Below are 11,528 nucleotides of genomic sequence, written 5' to 3' on the forward strand. Positions count from 1 at the left end.
GAGCAGTGATTGACCACTGCATATAAAAATTAAATAAAATCAAATGACATATATACTCTTTTGATGCTAGATAACGATTGTGTTTCTTTTCATAGACTCTAGGGCGACTTCCGTTGTGCGTAGGTGAATCAATTTATGAAAGTTATGCGCCAACCAAAATAGTATATAATCGCTGTCCAAGATAACGAATGTAGATTGCATGGTATATTCAAGCAACCCAGTCTAGCAGCCCAAACCCAACAAGTTGCCTGAACCCTTTGCCTGCAGCCTACTAAGAGCAACCTCCTCATCATCCAAGCCATCGAGATTCTTCCGTTGCCAAAACGCGCGAAATCCATCTACCAACCTCCGAGTAATGCCCAACACATCCTCCGCAGGCATCGCCGCAAAGCACAACCTGTAATATGTCTGCGCCCGGTCCAGAAGCTCCGTTGTAGGAGCAAACATGGTTCCGGGACCCGAAAGGCACAAATACGGCTTTTGCATCAAATGCAGCCACAAAGCTTGGATCAGCTTCTCCGGGCCATACTTCTCCAGCAAGGGGTGCGTCTCGATGCAGACCTTGACCCACACAAACATACCGCCGGTGGGCCAGGAGAACTCGTACATCTGCATCTTATCCAGGACTTCCCAGGCAGTCTCATCCTCTGCCATGGGTTGTACATCGTCCCATGCGCTACCGGAGTCAATGAGGTACTTGCCCTCTTCGAGAATTGTACACATTGTCGTCATGCGTTGTTCGTATCCCGCACGAAGGCCTTCCAACCAGCGAACCCAGCCGTCCATCTGCCAGGCTTGTTCGCTCTTTTTAGATTTATTCCTACTTGCACCTGTGGCATTCTGGCCATCCTCGGATTGCTGACCCACAATCAGTTCGGCCACCATGGCCTGTACAAACCCTGATGGCTGCTGAGTTGATGTCTCGGTGAGACGAGTCAGGCGTTCGATTATAGCTGGCTGAGCGGTAATCCATCCTAAGCGACAACCAGGAGCTATGGTCTTTGAGAAGGTGTCAAGACGCACGACACGCCCGTCTGTATCAACGGAGAGATACGATGGCACCAAGGAATCCAGAAAATCGTACCCGGAGGACCTGCCGTGGGCGTTGTAGTTGCGTGGAATTACATCTACGGCATCTGATCCTCGAAATCCGGCCTCCATAGCAGTTGCAGAAGGATACTGTAAGTTCCAGTACGGATCGTCTTCTATGATGATGATGTCGAATTGTCGACAGAGAGCGTAGATCTCCCTCCTGCGCTCGACCGACAAGGTCCCGCCCGTCGGGTTTTGGCCGATACTGCAACCAGATAAGGCAACATTAGCCAACATGCCAGCAAAGTGTTGCTACAGAGGTTTGAACTTACGTGATTGTGTACATCAGATGCGGGAGACGGCCCTTCTTGAAATCCCAGTTCTCAAGCACGTCGGCCAATCCTCCTTTACCATGCGCAAGCATGCCCTGCGCATCTATGGCTACCGGAACGATGTTAAGGCCCCGCGGCTTCACGGTTTGGATTGCGTTCATGTACACAAATTCCTCGCATAGTATGCCCTCACGTTGACTGATCCAATCCCGACGAGGGTCCCACGGGTTAGTAAAGGTTTCAATGGCCTTGGAAAACCCGTCGGTGGCACCGCACGTGAGAAGGGTGCCAGGGCCGCCGGCATAGGGGACATTCGGGTGGAGGTGATTGCGAGTGAACTGCCGGACGAAATCGGCCATAACGGGGAGGCCTTCAGCTGTTCCATACTGGAGGGCTGTGGTAAGATCAATTTTCTTCAGGAGATTGGTAGTCGGGCTTTCTTTCGGGACGATTCTGCGCTCCGTTGAAGGGGAGCCACTGGGGGGCTTGATCTGGTCATTGTCGGAGGTGGCGGGGAAACGCTGAGGATGGGCAACGGTAGCTTCGAGGGTATCATAGGGGAAGTATGACGCATTTGGTAGGCCTGATGTCGCAAGAGGTTAACAAAGTGGCACAAGTGCAACCGCCGGGAAATGCCCGAAGCAAGAGCCAGGAAGTTAGCAAGCAGGAGAGGAAACGCACCACCAGCCAAGTTCGCAATGCCTGGGATGAAAAAGTACTTATACAGGCTCTTTGTTTCGCTCGCCTCCCGTCTCTTCGTGACCGAGGAGAAGTGATGTGACAGGTCCAGGGGAGGAGACAGCGTTGAGTAAACCATGATTATGGTGGCTAGGCGATAGCAGTTCACCCAAGACAGCTCTCCGGGTGATACTCGGTTTGCCGTGGGAATTAATGTGGGAGGCGTTGCATGAATCGTCGCGAAGAGGATGATGAACTGGCGGCGACCCCGATATAAGCAAGCTGGGTGGTTATCTTGGTGCTTGATAAGCAGAACCAGCTCGGGTTGGGGGATGGTTTACTCCACCTGGTGAACCGGCGATTGGACATGCGGCCGCGATAGGCTATAGCACAACAGACGCGATGGCTAGTGGCTGTCATGGAACGGGGGATCACGATTCCTCCTTCCGGGGAGGAATTAGCGGCTGCACAGTCTGGCTCCTGGATCCTTATCCGACGAATCCGAAGACCCAGCGCGTGCCAGAGTTGCTCGGGCACGGCTGGCTATCAAGCCCAGTGCTGTCCATTTCGTGCTTTTCCTGTTGCTGGCTCCATGGACAGGTTCATCGCTGAACTCTAAAACAGCTATCACAATGGGTACACCAAGTAATACACTTTCTCATGCACAAGTGATGAGCGAGTCTGTAACTGTCAGCCGAAAGAGATGCCCGTCAGTGGAAAAGCTAATCGATAATAGAATAGGGAGTAGTGCGTCCCACTTTTGGTCCCCGTCAGAAAACGGCTTCCGTTTCCAGAACTTCTTGCCATACCGCTTTTGCCTCGAGTCTTGTGTGGTGTGTGGGGGCGCGACAGCAAAAACCAACATTGATATACAGAAAGCCACATACTTCAGGTGACAGCTGGATCTTCAAACACTTTACAGTAACTGTTTGTATGTCACGTTATTGGACATCGGCAAAAGAAGCACAAAGAGCCAAGCCAAACAAAAGCAACGGCAGGAACCTATTTTCGCAACCGTTCAACTTGGAGAAATCGACTATGATTGATAGCACTTGTGAATTGGATGGCATTAGAGTAATTAAAAGAAATATTACTATGCAATTTGATTTTGGATATGCATATCAAACCCAATTCCAAGTCTCTTGTGTCCTATTTGGTATGGACTTGTGGTACTCCGGCTACTTATTGGCCGTCGGTCGGCTCTTGCTTTTGCGATCGGCCAACGACTGTCTCTGTACTGCGCCTTTCGGTTACACTAGACATAGTATGAACAGACAATGTGCATGGGCGCGCACTATAAAGGGTCACTTAGTTCTAACATCTATACTATCTACCGCATCTTACATAACCGTCTGATATCCCATATTCCTAATGCTCTGTAGGTATTGAGCATGCTCGTGCTAGTTCATTGATGCTGAATCTTTAATGCTCACCGCATAGAGCAATGGCCTGAAGTCTGCTATGCTGCGGCAGACTTGCTCCTTCGGCGAATAGCATGTCCGAATCTATAGAAGATGTATGGGACCGGCGTCATCAGTAGGGAGATACATCCCAGCAGAGTAAGCGACCAATGAACACCCAGGTTAGTGTACATTGGAATGGACACAATAACCATAGCTCCTGCGGCGATATATCGCATGAATGTCGCACTCACAAGAGCACTAGCAGCAAATATTTCATACGTATCGATCAAATACTGATAGCTGCTTATGAAAATGCCCTGCACCGAGAACCCGAACGCCACAGACGCGACCAGAGGTGACCAGTACGAGACGGACGGATAACTAGTCCACCCCATCCAGAAAAGAGATATCGGAAGCCACGGTGCGCCATACATGGCGAACCAGAGTCGCTCTTCGGGTGGTAGACTGGGTTTGCCGCTAGCGATGGCTGTCTGAAGTCGTCTCTTATAAGACAGGTAGACATGCGGAACAATGGCGAGTGCAATCAAAAATCCCACATTCATTCCAATATATGTCAGTCCCACTGAGCCCTGTGAAAAACCATATGTGCGACCGTATATGAACTCGTAACCCGTTAGAAAGCCGAAAAGCACGATGTATACGACCACCAAGTACATCGTAAAAAGAGCTACCATAATATCCTGGAAGAATAGCTTGAAGGGGCGCGAGCAGCTATGCATTAATCGGATGGGTAGGGTGGTTTGGCGCAATTCGATCTCGGCCATGAAACGAGGGTCGCCGGTGATGGTGCGTAGTTGGCGAGCCTTCCACTGCAGAAGTACTGGCCCGTAGGTCTCGGGTACAAAGAAGAAGATAGAGGCCGTAATAAGCCCAGCAAGTATCAGAGATGTCCACTCTGACCAACGCCAGGATATGACAGAGCTTTGGCCAATGAACGCACCGACCATTGGGGCGAGAAAAGGCCCCAAGAAAGACAACGCACAGCACACCGGAAAGGCATATGTACGATCTAGAAGGTCGAAGATGTCCGACATACTCCCACCGAATGTAGTCAGCGGCGTGCATCCGAATAGTCCAGCAATAAAACGGAATGCCAACTGGGCGCCTAGATTTGGAGATAGACCGGAGGCCATGATGAAAATCATAAGAAGTGACAAGGTCATTAGGTAGACGGGGTTGCGTCCCACAGTTTCCGAGAAAGGTGCTGCCACAAGAGATCCAAATCCGAATGCAATTAGATAAAGCGCAGTGGCAAGAGACTCAGTCACTTCACTGACCCCGAACGCCTCTTCTCCCTGTTTGATGACTCCAGAATCGATCGAGGAAGCCCACCCCACAAGAAAGCCCGTTGTGCCAACAATACCTAACGTCGTCCATTTCTGTCTCACAGGCCAGTTCTTCGGGTTGAATGGGTCGCCTGGGCCATCGAATCCCACTATGAAGATAGCCTCCCCGTTGGTGAGTTCAACATCGGTTGCAGAATGAACGCTAACGCCTGGCACAGTCACTCTTCGCCCGTTCTGCAGCACCACCCCAGGCATTCCTTGCGATGAGATGGAGTTACGAGAAGAGGAAGGGACAGCAGCGCTTGGACGGTTCGTTAAATGTTGCCTGTCGAGCCGAGCGTCTTCATAGTCTTCAAGGATGTCACCAGATGGTTGTGAATTAGGATCTCCAGCGGCAGCGGGGCCGTGTATCTTGATACTTTCGTGTAGGTGTCTGCGCAGACGTCGATACTGAAGGAAGGACTGCATATTGAAGGCAAGAGGAATTGAAAGGTCAGTCCAGAGCATGCATGTTGAACTGGGCAGCTAGAGTTGATCATATTGCAGATATACCATGCGTATAGCAGTATCCGCTTTGTCCGCTCTTCCGCACCACCCGCCTTTTCCACTCCCGCTTTGCAACGTAGCGATAATCTTCATCCGAAAGCATAGTGAAGTGTTTGCATGTGGGTAGCCAGATCAACGCATGGGTAATAATGTCCTGCTAGTAATTGTTGGACCTTGTAAGCGGGAGTATTGTGGTTATCTCCCTAGCATGACGGTCACAACGACCGTTATCCATACCTCATCTGCCCGCCATGCCCCCTGTCGTCAAAGAGTGGTATTTCGGCATCGAAAAAGGCGTTCCAATCCCAGTCTATCATTTCTAGATTGTTTCCATCGAATAAGCCTCCTTGCAATGGCGAACCGTACTCTTGCGTAGATGATAAGTTTCGTTCAAACGGTCCTGAGTCCTGATCCTGGATGCTATCCCTTAGAAGATTAATTTCCCGCTCTTTCTTCCTTTGTAACAGCTTGATTAAGGAATCGACGGTCTCTATAGCGATGTGGACAGTAGGCGTATTAAAGTGGATCCCAATAGTCTTGAATGAGCGCATGGCGTGGCCCACGTGTGACAATGACTCCTTAGAATCTATTGCGAGCAAGATGCAGAGAAACTGAAAGGGAACATTGGCAACATGCCACCAAGGACTGCGATTTTCAGACATACGGACCGCGGCAGCAGTACCGTCACTGCCCATTCGAATGACGCAGTTTATGACATCGTTTGAAATACTGGAAGCAGCCACACGGAGACGACGGTATATCGTAAGTGCTAGATTAGCTTGGGACAGAACTAAGGCATCGTGGCTAAGAGTTAGACTTTGGACGTGATATAATACATCTTCAAGGTCTGAAGGTCTATTGTTCTGATCGGGATCCAGCCGCTGAGAAATCTGGAACAATGAGACCAGTTCCGCAGTCAAATCTCCCGCTCGTGGCACAGGTGGCTTGCAGGAAATGCCTCGTAAGATGACGCGAGACCTGCCATATTCATAAGAGATCCACGTATTTAGAACCGTCGCAACCCAAAATAGCCTGCGCTGACTTTCTTCATCGACACCAACATCCGCCGTGTCAGAATACACCAGAGAAATCATCCCTGGATCTTGATGTGCCCCTGCTGCTTCGATGATGTGCATTGCAGAGCAGCTGGCCATCCATGAGGTATGAGGACAGCCGGTGCTTCGCAGGTAGAGGGTACGTAAGACCCATCCAGTAGCATGGTGTATGAGTGGTTTATTCATAGTACAGGTTGCTTCCAAGATTTCCTTTGCACACTGGACCAGCGCTTCTTCGGTCCTGTGTCCATTCTCGCCCGAGTAAAGCGATCCTAAGGCCGCAACACCGCAAAGAACTGGATCATAGCTGTCAAAAGTGATAGAATTATCCCAGCGCAGTCCGACCTTTTTCTCTAGCATATCAAGATCGAGAACAGCATATATGGGGTGTATACGTTCTAGATAATGGCCAACAAGAGCACTCATCTCATCTTTAGAGACTAGGCTCGAGATGTTAGCGAATTGTTGTATGGGCTCATGTCGAAGCCCTAGGTTCCAGCTGAAGCCGTGCACCTTTGGAGGGTTCTGCGGGTTCAAGCTCTTTCCCAAAAAGTGAGGGAATGCCGTGCCTGAGTTCGCCTCCATCTGCTGTTGATTGACATCAGCCCTTGCCGCAAGTGCTGGAGAGGATGCCCTTTCAAGGGGCTTGGTCGAAGGCCTTGCAATGCTTGGCCTTGATGGCTTCTTTCGGGGTTGAGCCTCGTATGCGCAGTCATATTCGTATTTGAGGCAGAATGAGCATGGCTCATGACCGTCACATTTCCGCTTACGCAGCTTGCAGGTTTCACACGCCTTTTTCGTCCTTCGACGTATACTCCCAATGGGTGGTCGACTGGAGCGATCCAGAGCGGAGGACATGATGACAGATTGGATGGATGGAAAAGTAATGGCGGTGAAACGGATGGATGTTGTTGCTGTTATTGTGAGAGAATGCGGAAGGTGCAGCCCTTCAGCATCGGCGTTCGGAAAGGCAGGTACCCGACATGCCCGCTTTAGCTTCAACGTAGCACACTCATTTCACCCCCGTTGGACTTCGATCCTTGAACGCTTCATTATCACACTACAACAGTTTCCGAATCAATCAATCAACGCTGGTTTAACTTTAACTGAGTATCCTTTTGTTTTGTGAGTGCTCCATCCCCAGTTGACCCATGCTGATATAGACCAAGGCAGACAGAATGCCATCTGGCATCCTGGCATTACATACAGGCAGACCTTGATTTTCCAACCAGTAATAGTATTTGATGAGATTGACCTTGCATCGTCTGCGACAGGTTCATTACAAATTGAACGAAGCGGAAGCCTTGGTAGTTGCTACATATAGTCAATCTCTGGCTACCGATTAAATAAACAACCGGAAAGCAAGTAATCAAGGTTCACACTCACTGGCGCAAATGCTTCGTGTACAAACTAGTTGATACCCTAATGGCTGATATTCAATGGCTCTAATCTGAATGTTAATATGTAAGGTAATATTTCATTTACTAGGGTCAGTCCAGTTCCGAATCCATCTGCTCTCTCTGCAAATCAATGGTTAATGGCTACAGTTGGGTGCAATCACAAACCAGTGGCTTTCCTGAACAGCTTTACCTGCAGGAACAGCAAGGGTAAGGCTATCCTACATGTTTGCTATCAAGAAACGGAAGCTTACAGGATCACAGGGATCTCAGGCTATTGAGAGCGACCAGGAAGTGACAGCTCGAACCAGTAAACTGACGAACTGGCAGTGAAAATAGATGTCGATCATTTACTCCCTGACGTCCGCCTCACTCTTGAGATTAGACATCGAAGGCAAGGGCACAGGAGCATAGCCGCCGAGACGTGCCGAGCATACTGGACTTTCGAGAAGCGGACACACTACATCGAACAGGGAGAGCCCAGCAAGACGAGACTTTTACTAGAGGTCGTCTTGCCACGCAGCTCTACAGACAAACCCATATGCCTAGCATATGTCGCACAAGCTTGATGCATAGTCTATGACTTATTTTAGCAATTATGCCTATCGGAGCAAGGCGGATACATGCACTATATTAGTGGCTATCCATGGAATATTCCAGCCACGCAGTCACAGGAGCGATCGATCAAACATTTCTCCACCGCGTTATACTGTTATCCCTAGCCGACGAGCCTATGATTGAATGTACACGCCAATTAATGACCGGATAAATATTTGACGATGGACATTGGTTTATTGACCCATCCGACCGCTAGGGATAGTGGGTTGTGGAGCCAACGTGAGAGATTATGTATGCCAAGGGAGATCATTGCCGGATAGGAGGGAAGATCGTGCTGGGAAACATCAACTGGTTCATAGTCAGTAACTAAGTGTATCCTTGAATAGAAACTTAGTAAGTGGGATAATCGATTTGGACAGAACGTCACGCCGAAAGAGTATACCAACAATTCCCGCAACCCGTCATTTGACCACCTCTGAAGATGATGTCCATGTACATACCTTCACGCACACCACGACGCGCCCTCTCCCAACACAAAATGCCATATCACCCACTGCATGCTCAAGGAATAACCATTGAACATCATTGGACACAATTCTAACTTCTGACAGAAAGCCACCCCTGACTGATGATCTCCACTTGATCCTCCGCAGATCACTCCCCAATAGTTCCAGAACCATTTACCCTTCCCCACCCCCAGCACGCGCGTAACTATCTTGCCATGCTTCCTCCTCCTCCTCCTACCTACTCCGGATATCCTGGTTTGGTCTGGACCAGGATATGACTATAATTCTTATCCGCTTCACGTGAATTGCGCATCAGAGAAGCATATAAATGCCCCCTACCAACCTACCTTCTTGTCCCATTCATCACACTCATCTCTACCAGAAGTCCCAACTACTCTACTTATCAACAATTCTCTAAACAAACCAACTCACAAACCACAAACCGCCACAATGAAGTTCTCCATCTTCGCTACTCTCGCCTTCCTCGGCATTGCTCTTGCCTCTCCCGCCGCTAACACCGCTACTACTACTGTATGTTATTACCTGTGTTCTTTGACTTGATATCTGCCTGATACCTATACTCGCTGTGACTGAGGTGCTAACGAGAGAATCCTAAAGCTTCCCTCCGGCGCAACCTGCAACAAGGACGGAAGCATGGGCAACTGTGCCAGTGGACTTTGCATTGTGAGTATCCCTTCTCTTCTCAATACTTTCGTCCCTCGGGCATTTGGATAGAGCTAACGGGATGATTGCGTGTTATAGCAAGAGGAGAACGCCAGCACTGGAACTTGCCAGTAAATAAGCTGATGGGTTGCTTGAGTTGGGGATAATTTAATACTACCTTCTCATAGGTGGATGTACATATTACTGCAATATTGGGGAGTACTGAATTGAATAAATACTCTTGACGAGGACTATAATCGATACAATAAACCTCTTACTCACTTACACATGTAGAACAGACCTTCCAGAGATAGATGACTTATTTCCCACCACACAAGATTCACTTCCTAGCCCTCCCATCCCTCTCCTCCCAAGCAGTCCGTATCAACCTCAATCTGCGAAGCGCATCCCATAAACCCGACGGAATCGCAACCGGTTTCTTGCCCAGCAACCGCCTGATCTCACCAGCCTGAAACTAATATCAGCAACCTACACCTAAAACACAAGAACAATTCTCGGAATCAACATACCTCCTCCTCTCCCCTCGCCCCACAATAATAAAACACCCCCTCCCCACCCCTCACCAACAACGACCACCAAACCGCCTCAACCGCCTCAGTAGCCATACCACCACCATCAGCCCACATCACCTCAACCGGCCACGGCACTCCCCCAGAAACCATATCCACAAATCTAGGCAGCACATAGACCGGCGCCGAGCAAATCGCAGCGCCCCAAACACTGCAAATAAGATCGACTTCATGCAGCGGACTCGCCAGCCGTCGTCCGCTCGTCGTAGGTATCCCGTAGTGGAAATTATACCCGTACTTGTACCGACACCTGTCGAAACTGAGCTCGGGGAGGAGAATGCCCCGGAGGTAAAGAGTACCGGAGAATTCGGGGTCGAGGAGGATGTCTCCGTGCGGGGTAGGAATTATGTTTGCTGATGGGAGTTTGGGGGTGAGGTGGAGGGATACGCGGAGCCAGGTGCGGAAGGTGTGTGGTGGTAGGAGTGGGATTTGCGGGTGGGAGGAGGTGATGGTTATGGTGAGGTCGTGGGCTGGTCGGGGTTGGTAGGGCGTAGTAGTGGGAGTGGTGGCCTTATGGGTCAGGTTTAAGGTGTTCACGGTGCAGGAAAGTAGGTTTGGAATTTTTGGGGAAGATTCTGCGATGGAGGGTATGTTGAATGTCCAGATGTATTTTTGGGAGGTGATTTGGATGTTGAATCCTGAGCGGAGCAGGACGTAGGCTACGGCTTTGAGTCGTTCGTTTTGGAAACGGAAGAAGAATGTATTATCGTTTGTGAAGTCTTCGGTTTCAGGGGTGTGATTGTTATCTGTGGACTGTAGGAGGAGGGCATCGGCGTTGATGAACGTAATTGTTCCTGTTGTTTTGCTGTAGCGGATGAAACCCATGTATCCGGGCCAGGTCGGGATTAAGGCCTTCACTGTAATCCAGTTGCGGGTTTCTTCGTGTTCGTGGTGGAAAGTGTCCTCTACAGCGAAGGACTTAACGATTGTTTGCTTCCTGGCATATCATAGAAAGGGAGGAATGGGAGGTTAGTACTAGTGTTGAAGTTGAAGTTGAAAGGTGACTGGGGTTTGGAGGGTAGCACTTACCTACCAGAATTTATGAAGTTCTCGATACGCGTCTCGAGTATCCCACTCCTTCACATTGTAATGGTGTATGCTTTGCTGTGTGGTCGCTATTGCGGGACCGATCTCGTAGCCATTACGATCCAAGAGGGTGTCATCTTCAGATAGCTCGGAGAGGTCGGAAAAGTCGGGATCTGCGTCGGATGATGGTTCGTAGACGGCTTTGTGACTGGGTGTGATCCTAAGTGGCATTTTGGTGAAGTGTGGATTTTGTATTGACGTAGAGGTTATGAGATATATGTGAGGTGGGCTTTATGCAAAGAAAGATGGAGTACTGGTGGACCGGAGAGAAATAGGTATGAATCACGAGCTAAGTCATCTTCCCTGTAGGTATTCGAGCTTCAAAGGGTAGCCTGTAGATGGAGATAAAAGGGAACAGAGATAGCCAGAAGTCAA

The 11,528-nt window shown here is 49.5% G+C and overlaps 5 protein-coding genes across 5 annotated transcripts; 1 reads left to right on the forward strand and 4 right to left on the reverse strand.

Annotated features, from left to right (window-relative positions):
• Positions 1 to 34: 34 nt before the first annotated feature.
• Positions 35 to 2,444, reverse strand: BDQ94DRAFT_144963 (putative aromatic amino acid aminotransferase). Its single transcript, XM_026766551.1, has 3 exons — positions 2,046 to 2,444; positions 1,365 to 1,947; positions 35 to 1,297 (listed from the first exon to the last, which is right to left on the reverse strand). The coding sequence occupies exons 1-3, from the start codon at positions 2,179 to 2,181 to the stop codon at positions 223 to 225; spliced, it is 1,794 nt and encodes a 597-aa protein (XP_026625776.1). The 5' UTR covers positions 2,182 to 2,444; the 3' UTR covers positions 35 to 222.
• A 997-nt stretch (positions 2,445 to 3,441) lies between these two features.
• Positions 3,442 to 5,259, reverse strand: BDQ94DRAFT_179172 (MFS transporter; the record flags this gene model as incomplete). The annotated part of the gene is made up of 1 exon (XM_026773303.1): positions 3,442 to 5,259. One exon carries the CDS (start codon positions 5,257 to 5,259, stop codon positions 3,502 to 3,504), a length of 1,758 nt encoding a protein of 585 aa, XP_026625777.1. The 3' UTR covers positions 3,442 to 3,501.
• A 266-nt stretch (positions 5,260 to 5,525) lies between these two features.
• Positions 5,526 to 7,253, reverse strand: BDQ94DRAFT_179175 (uncharacterized protein; the record flags this gene model as incomplete). Its single annotated transcript, XM_026773304.1, has 1 exon — positions 5,526 to 7,253. The coding sequence occupies exon 1, from the start codon at positions 7,209 to 7,211 to the stop codon at positions 5,526 to 5,528; it is 1,686 nt and encodes a 561-aa protein (XP_026625778.1). The 5' UTR covers positions 7,212 to 7,253.
• Positions 7,254 to 9,264: 2,011 nt separating this feature from the next.
• On the forward strand, positions 9,265 to 9,612 carry BDQ94DRAFT_170969 (uncharacterized protein; the record flags this gene model as incomplete). The annotated part of the gene is made up of 3 exons (XM_026771614.1): positions 9,265 to 9,345; positions 9,433 to 9,498; positions 9,577 to 9,612. The coding sequence occupies 3 exons, from the start codon at positions 9,265 to 9,267 to the stop codon at positions 9,610 to 9,612; spliced, it is 183 nt and encodes a 60-aa protein (XP_026625779.1).
• A 205-nt stretch (positions 9,613 to 9,817) lies between these two features.
• BDQ94DRAFT_179177 (uncharacterized protein) lies at positions 9,818 to 11,324 on the reverse strand (the record flags this gene model as incomplete). The annotated part of the gene is made up of 3 exons (XM_026773305.1): positions 9,818 to 9,946; positions 10,008 to 11,004; positions 11,101 to 11,324. 3 exons carry the CDS (start codon positions 11,322 to 11,324, stop codon positions 9,818 to 9,820), a joined length of 1,350 nt encoding a protein of 449 aa, XP_026625780.1.
• Positions 11,325 to 11,528: the final 204 nt, after the last annotated feature.

The sequence above is a fragment of the Aspergillus welwitschiae genome, assembly GCF_003344945.1.
Source record: "Aspergillus welwitschiae strain CBS 139.54b unplaced genomic scaffold BDQ94scaffold_18, whole genome shotgun sequence".
In the NCBI taxonomy this organism is placed as follows: Eukaryota; Fungi; Ascomycota; class Eurotiomycetes; order Eurotiales; family Aspergillaceae; genus Aspergillus; species Aspergillus welwitschiae.

Bases quoted from the DNA above. Each gene is read 5' to 3' on its own strand.
- BDQ94DRAFT_144963 (XM_026766551.1), bottom strand. From the start codon at position 2,181: ATGGTTTACTCAACGCTGTCTCCTCCCCTGGACCTGTCACATCACTTC. The intron at 1,948-2,045 runs GTGCGTTTCCTC...TTGCGACATCAG, and splicing joins CATTGCGAACTTGGCTGGTG to GCCTACCAAATGCGTCATAC. The intron at 1,298-1,364 runs GTAAGTTCAAAC...ATCTGGTTGCAG, and splicing joins CATCTGATGTACACAATCAC to TATCGGCCAAAACCCGACGG.